Source organism: Antedon mediterranea, chromosome 3, assembly GCF_964355755.1.
Source record: "Antedon mediterranea chromosome 3, ecAntMedi1.1, whole genome shotgun sequence".
NCBI classification, from domain to species: domain Eukaryota; kingdom Metazoa; phylum Echinodermata; class Crinoidea; order Comatulida; family Antedonidae; genus Antedon; species Antedon mediterranea.
Genome location: NC_092672.1, coordinates 34,178,557 through 34,198,459, shown reverse-complemented (window position 1 = coordinate 34,198,459; position 19,903 = coordinate 34,178,557). Strand labels below are relative to the sequence as shown.

The 19,903-nt window shown below is 33.8% G+C and overlaps 1 protein-coding gene across 5 annotated transcripts; it reads left to right on the top strand.

Moving 5' to 3' along the window:
- Positions 1 to 587: 587 nt before the first annotated feature.
- On the top strand, positions 588 to 19,649 carry LOC140045315 (septin-2-like). Of its 5 annotated transcripts, none has more exons than XM_072090166.1 (12): positions 588 to 794; positions 5,126 to 5,421; positions 11,889 to 11,985; positions 12,640 to 12,726; positions 12,866 to 12,989; positions 13,531 to 13,665; positions 15,387 to 15,504; positions 15,600 to 15,698; positions 15,810 to 15,845; positions 16,456 to 16,604; positions 17,244 to 17,348; positions 17,827 to 19,649. In XM_072090166.1, exons 1-12 carry the CDS (start codon positions 776 to 778, stop codon positions 17,993 to 17,995), a joined length of 1,434 nt encoding a protein of 477 aa, XP_071946267.1. In that variant the 5' UTR covers positions 588 to 775; the 3' UTR covers positions 17,996 to 19,649. The 5 variants fall into 5 exon arrangements, with proteins under 5 accessions (XP_071946267.1, XP_071946265.1, XP_071946266.1 ...); XM_072090164.1 differs by lacking the exon at positions 588 to 794 and adding an exon at positions 2,257 to 2,605; XM_072090165.1 differs by lacking the exons at positions 588 to 794; positions 15,810 to 15,845 and adding an exon at positions 2,259 to 2,605.
- The last annotated feature ends 254 nt before the right edge of the window (positions 19,650 to 19,903 follow it).

Below are 19,903 nucleotides of genomic sequence, written 5' to 3'. Positions count from 1 at the left end.
ACACATAAAAATTATTTCTTCAAGATATTTTGATTCAATTCTTCACATTATTACTTGGAACACATAATAAATTTTACCTAGGCATAAATTTGTTAGTATATAGAGTTCGGAACGAAAAGTGTTTTCTAGCAGATTTTTTTCCTTCACCGTATGGCTTAGTATGACAAATTAATATATCGCGCCCTCTTAAATTTACGTTATCGCGAACTTTATCGTTGGTTGTGTTGCGTTACCGTATAATGGTCGGGAATGTCTCTTTTATTATTATTTTCCGGCTATTTTCGTAAAAACCACATAACGTTTGCAATAATCTTTAGGTTCTACAATTGTCTACTTTATCAATGATTTGTAAAACATAAGCTACCAAGTCACGTACGAAATAGACAATTTATAGGCCCAGGCCGGCCTATCTGCAAAACCATTCCATTTAAAAAAAAGGCATATTTAGGTGCTCAATGATATAAGTAGGCTATTAGAAAAAATTACGTGAGGCAGAAATATGGTAGTTATTTAGATTAAAAATGAGGAAATTGATATTATGTTATCAAGATCTTACGCGGTCGTTACTTTTCTATTACACATTTCCTAGATACAACCAACATTAATTGTAATTCAAACGATGAGTTTGGTTAGTATAGGCTTATAGGCCTACTAATATCGGCGACGGAGGATTGTGGATAGAGCCATGAGCAGATGCAGTTAGATTGAGTTTTCAATCTACTTAAATGGTTTTTATTTTGGAAATATTGATCAAGAGTTGGACAGATACGCTAGCATGAATAGAAGAAGTTCAGGTAATATTATTATTTTTCTTTCAAAATTTAACCATTTCTCGTCTTTTCGTCCTTTTTTTTGTTGTTTTGTCCACTTTGTGTTTCATAATGATTCCGTCTTTATTTTTATACTTTTAAACGTAAATTCTAAATGTAAAATGACATCATTTTTAATAATTATGTATAATCATAGAGATTTTATAAGGTATAGTAAAAGGAGACACCTCCCTCCCCACTCAACACTGAAAAGTAGCGACAACACACAATCGACGTACTCAAATTCGAATATAGACGCAATAATCAATGAAATGACTTAAGCTTGGTTCCCACTAGAACGTAACGCAAGGACGTAAACGCAACGCAAGCGTTTTAACCAATGACAAGCGAAGTTATAGACAGTTAGCAATCACAAGCGAATAAGCCATCGCTTGTGATTGGTCAATTCACTTGCGTTGCGTTACGTCCTTGTGTTCCGTCGCTAGTGGGAACCACGCTTTAGGCTTCATACGCGTACAACACACAGACGCACATATTATAGTTATTCGTCAACTTGTTTGTATCTTAGTGGGAAACGCCCTTACCGTAAAGGATATTATAATTGTGTATGTAAAAAAGCCAATTAAATCAAATTGAACATCCTATAATATAATTTATAAACAAGATACAGACGACGGAAATGAAATAATCATTGAAATTGTTGTGATATTTTCTACGATATTTCGTGTTAGCTTGTTCACAATAGTCGCCAAAGCCGGTTTTCTATGATTCCATCAATAAAGTTATTTTTACTCTCTATTAGTTTTTACCCAGAGGCAACAACTTCTTCAAAATCCGTTGCTTTTACATTTGTTCTTATGAAATAGGTCTATTTTAATTGACCTAGATTTGACCTTAATTAACATCGAATCATTACATACTAAACGTGAGATATACGAAGTCTGTCCAAGAAGGAAAACATCAATATCCATGTAAAATGACTCATTTTCACTCACTACACAAACTTCCCTTTCGATTTAAACCGAGCAAACTTTTAAAAACTTCTAAAGTTCTCTACACCGAAGCTAAGACCTCCGACCCGGCTAATCTGTGACGTAGTATGTGCGCGCCGTCAAATCAATTACGACGCGATCTCTCCTTCATACAATTTGTTATATCATTAAAGCTTTTAGTCTTCACAATATGATGTTTCTACTGTGATGTAATCTGATTAGTTTCTTCATAGTCGAATTGTTCGGTAATTTTGTCATCATCTGCCATGATTTCAAGTGAATACTTCTTTGTATCGGTGTACTTACTCGGGCATGGCTTAATTTAGAATTCAATACTAAACTCGAGGACTTAACAAAACCAGTGTATGAATGCAGATATTTTAAGTATGCGAATAACTGACACGAAACGAATCTTTTCAGAGTAGTATATGAGTATGATTGTTCATGATTTTGATATCAATATCGATAACCGCAGGTTTTTTAAGAGAGTTTGTTGTTACTTAGAAAATAGTTACTTTTCATGAGTCAGTTTCAGCGTGCTGTCAAAATCGCCCGCAGCGTAGAACTTCGTCATCATCGCCACAGAAACATCTTTGGTCTCGTCGATGTAGGCTAATTAGGATTATTATATTCGTCGTATAAAGTGAATTTATAGCTGGGAAAATTATTCGAAAGATAATACAAATCTACAATCTTGTTATTGGATTAGTTTATGCAGTTGCTACTGTTGTGAGTCGAGGAAATTTTACGACATGAGTTCTAGTAGAATGAACGGTGGATATAGATCGTCGCAGTGGGGTGGATCATCATCAGGGAGGCGCGAGACGGGCAGGTTAGGCAGCGGTAAGAATATACTTTTACTCTATCTAAGCACAACATTTTATATAAGTTTTAATGTCATTTAAACCTGTGTTTCGTAAAAATGATTTTTAAGAAATAATTTCTAGGCCAATTGAACGACACATTAGAAACGCTTACATTATTAGGGCATAGGTAAAAGATAAAGGTCCCGTATTCAATTCTGAACATAGGGGCTTATTTTACTTAGAATTGAACTCAGGTCTCTCTGTATGACAGCCAAGTGTCCTAACCAACTCCTTAGGCATAGTGAATGCTAAATACCTGTATTCATGTAAACATAAACGGTTTGTAATGTATAATTATTAAAAGCTACAAAACTCCCCTCATCCAAGAACCCGCCCCCCCCCCCCCAAACCAACCTCCTCCATTTACGGTAATATGGGTTAGGGCCCGGGTATGAGCGTAAACCAGTTTAAAAGTAGGTAAAAGTTCTACCCGTAACCCAAAGATTAATGACTCAATTATTCGTGATAGCAGCCTTGATTTAACCATTAACAATGACCGTATTAAAATAATATTGCTCCTGAATACCATTCGATTATTAATATTATACTACTGTATTGTACGAGGTAGGCCTATGATATACTGTAGGCCTACATTAAAAAGCAACAAAGATGATATATTAGCCTACTACTACTGTATTTTAGCCTACGAGAGATGACATTATATTAGGCCTACATTAAACAAGCGACAGTACACTATTTTTAATTAATGAAGGCTGTTTTATATTGCATCGATCGATATTGAATAATATTGATCATAACATGAATGTTACGTAATAATACCATTCGATTAATAGGCCTACTACTGTATTGTACGAGATATGATATTATATATGCCTACATCAAAAAGCGATAGTATTTTGTGTTTTTAATTATATTATTTCATGGTAATTAATGAAGGCTGTTTTATTAGCACGTATCCGTTGAGTTTCCGTTTATCCTGCTATGCATCCCGCCATTAGTAGATCCTAAGTGTACCCTATATCTACTTATACGGCCTCTTTTACCAAATCCTTCCAATGACAAATAGATTAAAGGTTTCAACCTTTTGGTATACCACAGAGTTTGTTTGGTACAGTATTGCATCAAACAATATTTGTCTATTAATACTCAGAGACGGACGCTGACATAGGTTTATGAATATCGGAATGTAATAGGTGAGTGAGAGGATGGCCCTGTCAGTGACATTAAGTTTAAAGCTATTTGTCTATACTATAGCTATCAAACTTTATGTGACAACAAAATGTGATCCATACATGGACATGATGATGTCATATCACTACCACATTTGGGCATATAACACTACAATATTCAGGCACATAACACGTCAAACTAGATTGATAGTTTAGACAAAGCTTTAAAGGCTTCAAGATTTGTGGTGTTAAGTCCATATCAAATCGGTGATCGTTTCTTCGTGGTGTCAATTCACAGCGAACGTTCATAATGACAGCTCAATGAACGCATGCAAATAGGGCTAGGGCATCCCTTTGGCGCTCTGAATCAGTCCGAGGATCAATAGGCCCTATTGCATCGATCGATATTGAATACGATTGATCATGACACGAATGTGAAATACTGTACATAATTACGTAGACCAGGCTTGGCCTTATAAATGTCTTATACAGTACCGAGTATCGGCTAGGCATCCGATTCCCAGTGCTGTATCTCCACATACTATCTATTTCCGAAGTATCATAGGAATATTTAGTAATACAGCATCTCATTTATATCACATGTGGTGCCTGTATCATGTAAGGTTACTACTATAAATAAATGTGATGTTGTATTACCAAATATTCCTATTATAGTTCGGGAATAGATACAGTACCGTTAGTCCAAGTTATTCTCCATGATAAAAGGCAATCCACATTGTTTGTATTTTGCATCATTTTGTTTGGAGAAGAATTGTTCTTTATGTGCAAATGTGATAGTCACTGAGGAATTAACCGACATATAATAATACACGTAACTAGGACAACGACCATAAATTGCCTTTAAACATAAAAAAGAGCACGTTTCCAACTATTAATACGGATACACGGTGTGTATCATATGTTCCAATAGAGGGAACATAAACAACAGAGATTGTTCATGATTGTGGAGCATCGTGACTCAAACAACACTCCAGGTGTATGATGACAAATTATAATATTAATTGATACTTAGTGAAATTCTCGGATGAATGGTTATATCAACAAATATGCTATAAATTGTATTTAAAATGGTTAATATGCATTTTAATATTGACGATGTTTTTATGAAAAAGGGGTACCAACAGTGTATCAGCACACTAAAGCTTGGTTCCCACTACAAACGCAACACAAGGACGTAACGCAGGTGAGTTGACCAATCACAAGCGATGGATTATTTTGAACTGCGTTGCGTTTACGTCCTTGCGTTGCGTCCAAGTGGGAACCAAGTTTAACTGTGTATATGGAGGGTTTATAACTAGACACTATGTCGTCATCTTTATGTATTTTTAAAAATCAATTTACGACAGGTTCATCGTACGATCGTTACGGGAGTCCGTCCCATACATCTCCGTCCAGTGACTATAACCGAGGAGATCGGTACGAGCGCTATCCGTCCGATGTCAGCTCAACCCGAGACCGGTTTCATGAACGAGATCGTGATTCGGTTGATTCCGTAACCTCCCCGACTGGCGAAAGTAAAGGAAGTCGTTTTCGTCGATACAGTACGGAAGCGGTGTCGCCGAGTGCAACTTCTTCGTCAGCCACGTCAGGCTCCACGCCAACAGCTCGGGAACGAGTTAGTTCATATCACGCAGGGGAAAAGGTAAATCAAACGTTTATTTATTTTTTTGTCTTATGTGTGAGTTCGTCCCCATTTTATTTTATCATCTTTTAAAATATTTGAAATACATTGCACGTAATAAATAAAATGAAATAAATAATAGATAAATGTGAAAAAACCCGAGTAACACAAGACAGTAGAACCTCTATTAAGGGGACACATTCGGGATCCAAAGAAAGGCGTCCCCCAACTGTGTTGTTAAAACATTGCTCCTTGTTTGTTTCATATTAAAGTGTCCCCTGAAAGTGGTACACCCTGAATAAGCGTACTGTACTGTATTTAAATAAAAACTACTACATACAATGTTTTAGTCTATATCCTACATTACAACGGAGGAATAATTTCCATGCTTTTAACAAGTTTTATCTTCCTAGAAAATTACGTCAACGATTATCAATACGTCATCATCGTTCCTCCATTTTGATCAGTTTTAATATTATACGGTAGCCTCTTTACACTCCACTCACTCTTTTCATTCGCTGTTGTCAGAATATAAAGGGAACTATTTAACACAAAATATTTCTATTTGTATTACGCTAAAACTGGGTTAAAATTCTTGTTTTTGTGGTTTTATTAATTGTTCTTAACTCATGCCGTGAAGCCATAGTAACCCTATGTTGTATGGACTGATTTACGAAACACATGGCAAGCACATGTATATACAATCTGGTGTTGATCAACTTCGTTAACGACAGGTACAACTAATTATACAGTTTTGTTTCCTAATTATGAGGGGCTTTTTATATCGGAGACATAAACCAGTCACCGCAGACAGTACAAGTGGTTGATCTTTAACCGTGTTATAAAAAAAAAATCAACTAAAAACATACCTGCTTAAGGTATTTATTTATTTGGAGATTTTTTACATGGTTTACCACAATAAACGTGTTAAACAAGTAAACAAAATAACATGCGTACAAACCTCAACGTTTAAACATTGACACGCACGTTAAAATACTGGTTATAAAATGGTAGGAGTACGCGCGCGTTAAAATGCTGATGATAAACACGGTACGGCTATTGTACGCACGCGTCCCGACACTGATAATAATAATGGTAAGGATACTATACGCGCGCGTTCAAACTCTGATTTAAGCGCGTGTCCAAACAGCACGCACGCGTCTAGACACTGATAATGGTATAAGGATACTATACGCGCGCGTTCAAACTCTGGTAATAAAATGGTACGGCTTAAGTTTTAAACGCGTGTCCCAACAAAAGTGAACGTGCTTCGTGTTATAAAATAACCGGTGCTGCAGTACTGTTTACATCCTTGGCATACAGAAGTTCAATTGAACCGATTCAAGGAATTGAGCAATTTAATAATTGAGCTAATGGAGTGCAATTTATTGAATTACAAGAGCTACTCCTGGGATGGGAAGTCGATGGGTGGTATTGTGTGACGAGAAGTTAACTTTTCACCCCAAGACAGTAAATAATCTGCGAGTTACTACTCTAATGTGTTTACAATACGATGTTTATATTGTTCGTAATGGAAAAATTAAAAACATCGCCGCCAATAAATTATTAAGTACAGAAAAAACATACGTTAGTTTACTTTTGAAAATTCATCAGCAATTCTATACCGATGGATTTCTTATTCTTTAGCAGATATTTTGATCATATTATTGATGTGTCGAATACTGTAGTTGCTATGGTACTTCGGAAATAGATACAGTACCGAGAATTTGTTGAGTTATTTTAATGCCAATCTTTAATTCTATTGATTCTGATTTATCACGACGATCAGGGTAATAATGCTAAACCATAATGATTTTAATCAATCATAACAAACACTAACTGGAAGACAAGTAAAAGCCTACTGTAGGCTACAATTCTAAGCAACAGGTAGAGCACCTCTGATTGGCCCCATCTGCCACACCGTCCAATTTCACGCATAACTGACATTGAAATAAAAAGCATCCGAATAAAAACTTTTTGTGAGAGGTGTCAAAAGCCGATGAACAGTGAAGTAAAGTACTGTGTATAGTAAATACTTGACCTAAGTTTATAGTCTATGTAAATACTTGACCCTAAACATACATAGAAAATATGATAAAAAATAGTGTATTAATAATGCTTTTAAACGTTCGTTTTTAATTGATATGTGAAAGAAAATTTGTTCAAATGAGATACCGCGTGTTTCAACTGAAGATGGACAAAAAATGAAGCCGGACAATATATAAAGTATATCACACAGACTTTTTTAAATATACGAAACTATATATAGCAAGTTAATAATCAATTGTTTTTTTTAAGGACCAGACAAATATCATCCATTACCATAGTTCAAATTGTAGGCCTACTACGTCTACAAGACGGGTAGATTTTATCATGGACATGGTTCATAATGCTTTACTAGGGCCTACACACTCGCCGGCCCAATCAAATGTGTCCTACTCCGTCCGTACATGGATCATAATCTATAGTCCGTACACTCCATCGATATGATCCCAGTCGTTTGTTTAGGCATTATTATTGATCAATTTTTGTGGACAATGCGTGTATCTAGGTATTTCAAAATACCCTTTATTTCACGTTCAATATACAAACCAAAACCACAAATATCTCGAATAGGCCTACTTTGATAGTCCGTGGAATTTTAATGACCCGTTTAAAATATTCATCAAAAGATGTGACAAAGACCAATAATCCTATGGCACTCAATCAAGCAAATTTCAGTAATCTCTTTTAAATCTAGTTATTAATCTGAAGTGGATTAAGGCCTACTAGAGTGACGCATGCCAAAGTCACAGGTTAAGCAGAGAAACGTGTTTGAATTTGAATGTAGAAGATGAGCGTAACGAGGACGTAAAGATGAAGGGTTTAAACAATGATAAAAAATAAAGTTGGAAGTTCTGATAAGGTGATGGTTAGGTGAGGGCGAATGATGAGGATAGTCAAATAATAAGATGATATGGAAATTATTAAAATGATTTTAGTGACGAAGATGGAGACGAAAATTGAAATTACCGTAGGCCTATAAAAATTAAGAAAATGAGAGGGATGGAGAGGACGGAAAGAGAAAAGGTGAGATTTCTTGTCTATCACACGTTAGACGAGAATGAAATGTTAAAACAATATGTATCTTGATGCAGGGCACAAATAGTAATGTACCGGCTTACATTTTCACGGATAGTGTTCACGACCATACTCGACAAGAATCAATTTTACTGTTATGGGATCCGCGAAATCTAGATGATCACGAAACAAATATACAGATATTCCTAGACATTAGTGGTATTTCTTGTAGTGTTTATTTAATTCTCCATAACGACTCATTTAATAGCAATACAAGGAATGTGAAATCGGCTGGAAACCCCAACATGTATTCGGCTATAATACGTGGGAGAAAAATAAAGGGATTCCATCATCACACTGCGGTCATGGTCGACTTACTAAAAACGCCCTCTCAAAATCATTATTGTTACGTATTCATATACAATATTTAAGTTAAGCGGCACTGTTTTCTCAAGTTCAACTACACAGTAGCCCTGTTTTGTAGACAATACAATACAAATAGTTTGTATATTCGTCTATTGTATTGTGTTTTTGTGGCAAAACCCACAGGGTTTGGCCGCAAGCGAATCATGTATCATTTCATGACAACAAACAAATGAGTTGGATAATTATTGCCATTTTGATGAATTATGACGATTGGTGGTAGAACATTTATTAGTTAGAGAATTGAGATCGGCTTTCAAATATACAATCATGTCAAAGGTAAGTTAAGTTGGTAGTTATATCGTCTGTTACATTTACTACTATAGTAAATATTGAAAATAAAGAAATACAATGAATAGTCTGTTCATTACCGGAATTTTTCCTCGGATACTCTCAATCAACTTTCACTTGAAATTTACAGCAGGCCTACTCAACACTGAAAGCTCGTAATTTCGTCAGGCTATGTTTCGCACATTCAGCTACTGCATACTAATATGTTTGCATGAATGGTGAATAGGCCTAAAATATCTTTCTATTTTTAACATTGACGATATTGGAAAATACACCGATACAGTACCGTATAAAGTGGTACGATTCAGCTAATAATGAAAAATAATTATCACGTAATCTACTAGAATTCGATATCGGCCTAAATAACAAATGTCATATTTATTTTTATGTAATTGCGTGTCACGCATTAAGTCCTATGTTTAGTAGGCCTATCAGATTTAGGTTGTTCTTGAGAAGTAAGTCATGGGCAGGACACGGAGCATCCATTGTAAATAGGCTTGTCTTTTAATACCATGATCCTGGGTTCGAATCTTCGCGGAAAATATCTATTAATCATTACTTTATTGAGTACTTTTCATTACGCTGAAATAAAATTGATAGTTTCAAATTGATGTTTAATTTCGTATTTGTAACTTTCGCTTTTGTCGTAAGGCCTAATTACTTATGTGATACAGAAACCGGTTGTAAGTCTACTTCTAATACTAGTATTGAACCAAACATTAACAGTAAGGGATGTTTCTGATTCTTACAAGGAACTGCATGTTGAAGTACATGTATTAAGTGCCATTACTGGTCTATCAAAATAGCGTCGGGTTACTAAGGGCTAGAAGAACTGCAGCTCTATATCTATAGATCTACTTCCTATATTAAATCAAATAAAAGCAGTACAATAGGGCTGCGATCTGATTAGAAAGCCCTATATATTTTTTACTATGGAGTCTGACGAATCATTTGACAGCGTAGGACCACTACTGGTAAGTATATTGTATAGGCTACTGAAACAATTATATTTTATTAATCCGTTTTTCTAATTCGTGACCGTCAGCAAGCCAGGTTGCTTATCATTATTTTTTGTCTGGAAAACATCGACAAAATTAAACTAGACAAAGGAAACTTATCAAGACGAGGCACGGGGCGATGAAGTAACTTTTATTTACTCCAGAAAATGTGCCTACACGCCAACCAAAATTGGAATTTAGTTTTATTCAATATGGGCAATCATAATTATACGAAATTACGGATTGAACGGCGCTGTCTTCCGTTCCGTGAAACGGAAGAACTGTGAATGACCGTAGTTTAAAGCTCTGCACTATCACACTTTATGTGACAAAAAATGTGATGTGCCCATATATGGACATGATGATCATATCACTATCATATTTGAGCACATCACACTTTTTTTGTCAAACTAGTTTGATAGTGTAGACAGAACTTAACTGATATGATCTATCAACCGTATAGACGCACCTCATCATGCATTGCATTATTAGGCCTAAATAAATAGACGCACCTATTATAATTCATTAGGCCTAAGTAAACAACGATTTCTCAACTACCGTTTCACCTGAAAATACATTCTGAATAAAAGGGTCTGGTTAAAAGTTTTGAGTTGGCGACCATTTAATCTAGGCAATCATTTGGAAATGTAACACACTGTGTAAACATGGAGACGAGGTTAATTATTTGTGATGAGTTGTATTTATAATAAGTCAAACGATAATGTTTGTGTAGTTTGAGCTGTATCAATATCACTATTAGAATTGTAAATCAGTTGTGAAATATTTTTATCATAACAAATGTAAATAATACTGTATAATAGTGTAGAAGATTCAAGTCAAAATGCTATGCATATTTCAATAACAGTTTGATCGAGAATGTTAAGCCTATACAAAACATGCCAAAGTTAGGGATGATTTCCACCGTCCAGGGAAATGGGGGTGGGGTGTTGCCGAGGAGTTTTTGACAATTCAAGAATATAGGCCAACAGAAAATGCTAAGGATGGGATTATTTCCCACCGTTTAGGGAGATGGGGCGGTGTGTTGTCGAGGACTTTTTGTCATAATGATAAATCGTCAGTGTCTAAGCACACAAACTCTAATTTCAAAGCACTGGCCTGGTTCCGTTATTATGTGTAAATAGTAGTATGTGTAAATATTAGTTTTATTTATTTTTTTCTATGGAGGAGGCCTACTGTATAAACTCATATCTCTATAAATGAAATGAATTAGTTATGGTATGACTATTGCAACGCGGATCCTTTGGATTAAAAAGAAAGTTAAACACTACTGTGATATTAATTTGTAAGGTTCCTTGTATGATCGGACAACAAGAGACATGACGGACGAGGTAATACTCACCACGAAAATTGAACTTGATACAGTACAAGCATTTAATTAAGAAGTAATTCCTCCATGGTTTAAGCTCCTGTTCACACCGAAAGCGGATTTTGGTGGTCCGGTGGCCAGAATTCATCCATGGTTTAAGCTACTGTTCACATCGAAAGCGGATTTTGGGGGTCCGATGGCCGGATACAAAATCATGCAAAAGGGTTCTGATTTCGTACAAAACTCCGGAGTTTTCTTACGCCACCTAATCGAACTCACGCCTTAATTTGAAAGTAGTTTTACTTGATTTCTTTTTCAATCATCGTGTGTTTTCCTGTAAATGTTTGTTTACTATTGACTCATAAAAATGATATTTTCTTTATTTACAGACTCCATCAACAAACTATGTTGGTTTTGCAACGCTACCTGACCAGGTTCATCGGAAATCGGTCAAAAAAGGATTTGAATTTACTCTCATGGTTGTAGGTAATTACAACATAGTGACGGCAGTAGTCACTGACAACAATAATATACAATATGTGTCAGCACCCTATTTCCGAAGTATCATAGGAATATTTGGTAACACAGCATCTCATTTATATCACATGTGTGGTGCCTGTATCATGTAAGGTTAGGTTAAGGGTTAAGCTCCGTCTACACTATCAAACTTTATGTGACAAAAATGTGATTGTGCCCATATATGGACATGATGATGTCATATAACTACCACATTTAAGCATATCACTACCATATTTGGGCACGCACATCACATTTGTCACATAAAGTCTGATAGTGTAGACAGAACTTATGGTTACTACTAGATACATGTGAAACACATGTGATGTTGTATTACCAAATATTCCTTATGATACTTCGGAAATAGATAGTAAATAGATACAGTAGTACCGAGAATCGGCTGGTGTCAATCAGTGTTATCTATAGCTATTGTTATGATGCTCCAGAGCTCGTAAACATAAAATATGAACTGTTTGTCAGAATGCCAATATTATTGTTATGATTTGTTCATAAATTGATCGAGTTAAATCTAGTTTTTCTGGATTTATAAAAACAACTTTAACAAATAGTAAAACATGTTCTTTTCGTTATATTGAAATATTTTGTTACTTTTTGTAATTTCAGGTGAATCAGGGCTAGGTAAATCTACACTAGTAAATAGTCTATTTCTGACAGATCTATATTCTGATAAAGCCATTCCTAGTGCAGAAGGTAAGACAACATTTACGAAAATACGACCAGACTATAGTCCTATATAAGCTATAACTTTTGGAAAATTTCCATGTAAATACAATTTTCTCAACCGCCTAACTCATCTCAGCATGATTGTATTTGTAATTTTCAATCACAGAAAGAATAAATAAAACAGTGGATATAGAACGTTCTTCGGTTGATATTGAAGAATGTGGTGTAAAGTTAAGGCTCACCGTTGTCGACACTCCAGGATTCGGGGACCAGCTCAATGGACTCAATTCGTAAGTTTAAACAAAATAAAGTTGTAATTCCCCCAAAAACATGAAAAATTAAGATTAATAATACAGAATTTGAAAAGATAATTTTTTTAGTTTTAATAGGGGGCCTAAAGTTAATTGAAAAAAATAATGTTTTCACTTATAAAATGATAAAATAAATGGTTAAATTCAACCAAAAAACCATTGTCTGGCAGTCAATTTGACTATTTGCTTTAAATTACAGTTTTTTTAGGTAAATACATTTTCTTTACGAACTATTAGGTGACATTAAAATGGCACAAAACAAAAAATTGTTTAAGAATTATTTTTTAGAGGACAATATATTTAACTCAATCTTTTTAGATAACTAAAGTACAAACAGTTAAATTTCCCTTTTAACAAATTTCTCACTAATTATCCAAGCTTTGTATAAATTATATGGCTTACTTATTGTTTCACTATCATGTTTGTATTTAATATTTGTTAAAACACACAAAGAGGAAGGACAATACGAAAATACAACTATAAATAATAGACAATATTAATATGAAACCATTTTTTACAGTTGGCAACCGATAGTAAAATATGTAGATGATCAGTTTAATCAGTACTACCGAGATGAGAGCGGACTGAACCGAAAGAACATCATCGATAACAGAATTCACTGCTGCTTGTATTTTATATCTCCGTACGGTCATGGGTAAGTATGCAAAAATAATGAATAACGAGTAGCGCGTACCCATTTCAGGTAACGCGCATGTACGCGCTTGACGCGGGATGCTTTGTGTCTGTACGTGTGTGTATTGAATACTGTGTAGATTGTAGAATATTATATAGCTTTTAGCTTGTTATATCATAATTGTATTTATCTCCTTACGGTCACGGGTAAGTATGAATGAATGGGTGAATCAAAAAAGTAATGAATTGTTGGATGGGTCTGTGAATAAACACGTACACGACCGCATGGGCTGATTCATTGAGTGAATAGTAGATGATGAAATCAAAAAAAGGATAAAGAAATGAAGAGATAAATAAAAGAAGAGATAAAGAAATAAAGGAAAGGAATGTTTTCATAAAGGAATGAATTATTGAGCCAATATTTGAATGAATGAACGAACGAATATATAGACACGAATTTTTACACACGAACGAATGAGCAAATTCGTTGAAGAGATAAAGAAATAAAAGAAGAAACGAATCTTTTCATAAAGATTAATAATTGAAACTTTTTTTATGATTTTAAACTTGTCTGTTATTAGATTTCTGCCCAAAATGACAAAACAGAACCAGGCATGGTATGTAAAAAAAGCCTTACCGTTAAAAGTGTGTCTTACTTGTTGTGGTGACAGTTGTTTATAGCAGTCGTTGCTTCTTCTGTTTTGTTATGAAGTTACTGGGATACAGACCGGAAATGGTAACTACAAAACATCGCGTACAACGCGCGAGTAGCGCGTACCCATTTCCGCTTTCCATGGTAAATGAAACGCGCTTGACGCGGGATACCTTTTGTGTTATAGTAGTTTAATATAATACAGTAAATAGAATATAGATTTTATGCTTGCTTATACTTAATATAATTTTAGTTTTAGTTCTAATTTTTAGATTGAAATAGTTTTCATTCACGACGATCGAATGAGCAGATTAGTTAAAGAGATAAAGAAATAAAAGAAGAAACGAATGTTTTCATAAGGATGAATAATTTAACCAATATTTGAATGAATAAATGAATGAAAGAAAAGGAAAGGAAAGAACGAACAATCAAATGAATGAATGAATATTGCTATTTGAATAAAAGGCAACCCAATTGCCTTGATTTGAATGAATGGAGTAACGAACAAACAGATATCAAACTGATTAGAATGGAAAATGAACGAATGAGTGAATAAATTGAATGAAAACAAATAATTTAACAGACAACCAATCAATTGGACACGACACGAATTGATAGCAAGACAAATATCAACCTTTAGAAGTTGTATGGTCTTAAGAACGTATTACATTCTGATAATTGGTTATAAAGCCTACGAATCAGGAGTCGATCACCTCTTAACCCGTCACCTAAAGCATGTTTAAATACATCGAGGCATAAGAAGATATTTTAGGATAATTGTCTACATCTGTTGTATATTTCAATTTCAAGTTATAAAAAAAAGAAAAGTCAGATTAGAGTGAGAACATCGATTTTACAAAGCGTTAGACCAGACCACGACTAAAACGCGTTTCCATGTTTGCGTGACGTATTTTTAACAGTACTGTAGAAATGTAAATCGTAATCGACAAATAAACTTTGACCGAAAATTTAGACCAATCAGGTTTACCTATGTGAAGAGACAAGCCCGAAATGTATTCATATAAAAACTAATTTGATATAAATAAATACCATGAAATGTAAAACCAATATTTATTTTTTTATATTTTTAGGTTAAGACCTATCGACGTTCAATTTATGAAAGCACTCCACAAAAAAGTAAATATTGTTCCTGTAATCGCAAAGGCGGACTGTCTTACCAAAACCGAAGTTAAAATTCTAAAATCAAAGGTAAGCGATGACTAAGTTAAAAACGTACTAGCTGAGGCCTAGGTCTTTTCGATCGAAAGAGAGGATTTACAATAACTTGTTCTTTTAACTTTCAGATAATTGATGAAATAGAAGAACACGATATCACAATATACCAATTTCCAGAAGGCGAGTCAGACGACGAAGAATTTAAGCAACAGAATCTTGAACTTAAGGTAAACGTCAGAACTAGCCTAGCTAGGCCTACCTAGATCAAATTAAATACACAGCAAATGGAATGATGTAGTGAACAATTGTTTTAGTATTTTAAACTTGTCTGTTATTAGATTTCTGCCGAAAATGACAAAACAGAACCAGGCATGGTATGTAAAAAAAGGTTTACCGTTAAAAGTGTGTCTTACTATTTGTGGTGACAGTTGTTTATAGCAGCAGCAGTCGTTGCTTCTTCTGTTTTGTTATGAAGTTACTGGGATACAGACCGGAAATGGTAACCACGCAACATCGCGTACAACGCGCGAGTAGCGCGTATTCATTTCCACTTTCCATGGGAAAATGGAACGCGCATACTGTCTTGTCGGTATTGATTGTTACTGTAGATTGTGTAGAATATAGATTTTTAGCTTGTTTATATTTAATATAATTTTAGTTTTAATGCTAATGTTTAGATATTTTGTTGTACCAATGATGTTTTAAATGTGGGTGATGGTCGTTTCTTAATGTTTAGAATGAATGATAAAACTACAGTAGCCTACTTTATTGTTTTGTCTGCTTTATAGTGGTATAATGCAGTGCTATATGTAAGTATGTGGCAAGATGGGCTATTGTTTAGGATTATGTTTTTATGTATGTGAATTTACTGTAATTAAAAAAATATACAGTTACGCATTTTCATTTGTTCTAATTGTTATAGACTAGATTTATGTAAGAAGAAGGTTTATTTTTTTGCTCCATTTCTTTTCATATTAATAATAGGGTAGCATTCCATTTGCTGTGATTGGTAGCAACACAACAATAGACGTGAATGGCAAGAAGGTGCGTGGCAGACTCTATCCATGGGGAATTACAGAAGTGGAGAATCCAGCACATTGTGATTTTGGCATGTTGCGTAATATGCTAATTAGGTAAGTATCGCGTAATATGCTAATTACGTAAGATTCGCGTAATATGCTAATTAGGTACGTTTCGCTTAATATGATAATTAGGTAAGATTCGCGTAATATGCTAATTAGGTACGTTTCGCTTAATATGCTAATTAGGTAAGTTTCGCTTAATATGATAATTAGGTAAGATTCGCGTAATATGCTAATTAGGTACGTTTCGCTTAATATGCTAATTAGGTAAGTTTCGCGTAATATGCTAATTATGTAAGTTTCGCGTAATATGCTAATTAGGTAAGTTTCGCGTAATATGCTAATTTAGGTTTTACGTCATACGATAGTGTTGTATTAAAGGTTAGCTCCGGGTTTAGGGATTTTCGATGACTTAAAATCGTTACTCAACTAACTATTTGTAACTGATTGTTCTTTTTTAATTTTTAAAACTTTTTTCTACAAATAAAATACAATTTTGGTGTAATTCCTATTTTTGAACACTAGAAAAAAATGTCCTGTAGCCAACTTTTTGAAAACTGGCTTATTTCACAACACTCGCCAGACAATAAGTATAATCAACATAATCATTAAATAAAATGTGATGCCCGGAGTCACCCTTTATGTTTAATCATTTCATTTATCTACCTAATATTCTTTTTTTAACCTCAGAACTCACATGCAAGATTTAAAGGAAGTTACTGGTGATGTACATTATGAAAACTATAGATTGCAATGCATAAAATCAGACAATGCTACACCAGTAAAACGTACAGGGTAAGTATGTAAGGCCGTGTTCACACGGAATAGTAGAGTAAAGCTTTGACTACACTAAGAAACTAGTTTGACAAAAAGAAGTGTGATGTGCCCAAATGTGGTAGTGATATGCCCAAACATGGTAGTGATATGACATCATCATGTCTATATATGGGCACATCACATTTTTTGTCACATAATGTAGACAGAGCTTTCAGCAGGCATAACACGCATTTAAGCTGATCCAAAATCATTTCAGAGTTGAAAACAAGAACGTGTGAACATATATAGCTATTATTCATTGTATAATTGATTTCAATTTTACACTTTAAAATATTATTATTATAGTATAAAATTAACTTACTTTAATGAATTTGCGTAGTTCCTATTTTGATTATGTTATAGAAGATATGTTGTAGAAGAACACCTTTGTGGTTATACAAGCTTTTCCGTGTTAAAATAAAGTATTTATTATTATTATTAATATATTACTTCACAGGCGAATGAAGAGAGAATCTGTTATTATAGAGGAAAATAACGAGAAGGATCGAATGTTGTTGGAAAAAGAGGAAGAACTGAAGAAGATGCAAGAAATGTTGAAAAAGATGCAAGCACAGATGGATCAGCAGAACCAGAACCAAAACAGGTCAACTACTGGTATTGTGTAGAAGAATCCATTTAGTGTATGGGCTTAAACTCTGTCTACAATATCAAACTAGTGTGATGTGCCCAAATATGGTAGTGATATGCCCATGTATGGTAGTGGTACGACATTATCATGTCCATATATGGGCATATCACATTTTGTTGTCACAAGTTTGATAGTGTAGACAGGGCTTTAATTATGTATTATACAGATAGAATAGAACATAAAGAATACAAGTTTCCTACAAAAACAATGTTGGTAATAATATTATGCGATTTCTACTACTCTTCTTTCGAATTTTTGTCTTTTTATCCTACTTTTTTTTATGTAATATTTGAAATCTTTATCTTTAAAAGTTTTTATATTTTATATATTTAGCAGACTAATTTTCACAATAAAGTGAACTATCATTTAACATTTTTGTTTGCTCAACTTGTGTTATTTTGGTATAGGTCAGAAATGAGGGTATACAGTATTGCAAAATATTCTAGACACAGTCACAACAATGACAATTTTTTACAGACCAGGAATAAGACATTTGTATTGGAGGACAATTTGATGCCATAGTTATTATTCGTGTCATTTTAATTTGATTATTTGGATAATCAATGACAATTAGTTTATATAGTACAGCAGTTATGTTTGCATAAGTTTATTTTAATTGTAAAATATAAATTTATTAAGAGTATTTTATTTTAAAATCAATTATAACTGTAGTTGATCATTATACAATTAACTCTTCCAGAATCAGTCACCCATGGGCTGGCCCAACAAAAGAAGGATTTCATAATGAATTTTAAATAATTTTAGACAATTGGGATCTATGGAACCATAAGAAAAATATGGCTTATGAGTTTCTGGGTTTTCGATTTAAAAAAAGTGACTGTACTTGTAAAATTGTTAAGTTTTTCGTGATGGAAATCACATTTTAATATGTAATTTTAGACTATATACTGTGTATGTAATATTTTTAATGATTGACCATAAAATGATTGTAAAATAAAATGTACCTCATTTACATTAAGTTTATTATATGTGATCATATTTTTGGCATAGGATTACCCCATTTTGTATGTTTTCTTGCTGGGTCTCCTTCCCCAATTACAGGCCCAACTCAGAATCAACACACTTTATATTTTAATTTATATTTTATTCATAATAATTGAAATATATAATTTATAATTCAGTTACTTTGATATTATTTACCTATTTTATACAAAAGTTGTTAATTACATTTACAGACTAAAGAAATATAGCCTAAAATTTTAATTTGTTTTGCATATTTATTGTTTGTTTAAAATAATGTCCATATTTTTGAACGTTACAAATAATTCGCTCATTTTGTATATTCAAGTTTACTGTAACACCCAGTGTTAATAACGAAAAGGTCTTCCTCTCTTTTTTATGCTATTAAAATAGCAAGAAGCAAAATCAGCACTTAATTTAACTCTATAATTATTTAAAAAATACATGGTAGGTATGGCATTCATTAGTCAGTGCTTACTGCTTAATATTAGAAAAAAGATTAAGATTTTGGCACACATAGCATGTCACACACATAGCTTGAATCGAAATTTTTTTTTTTAAATGTGATGATCAGCTGGTGAAAATTAAACCAACATACCAATAACTAGGTATTCATTAGCATGTTTACCTGTTCCAGGTATAACAACTCCCTGCCTGCTCTAATAGTAATAACATCATTTTATTTTCAGGGGCGGATTGCTATAAGCGGTCTATAACCGGTCTTAGCGCTTAGCCGGCTATAATTTGTGACGTAGCAAGTAGTCTTATATTATAGACCATTGCTATACCGCGGTCTAACCTGTAAACGGTCTTTAAAATTAAAGCCTACTCGAAGGAGTCTTAAAACAGTCTTAAACCTCTCTTTTTGTTGCTTTTACGTATTATTTATCGTCAAAGACAACCA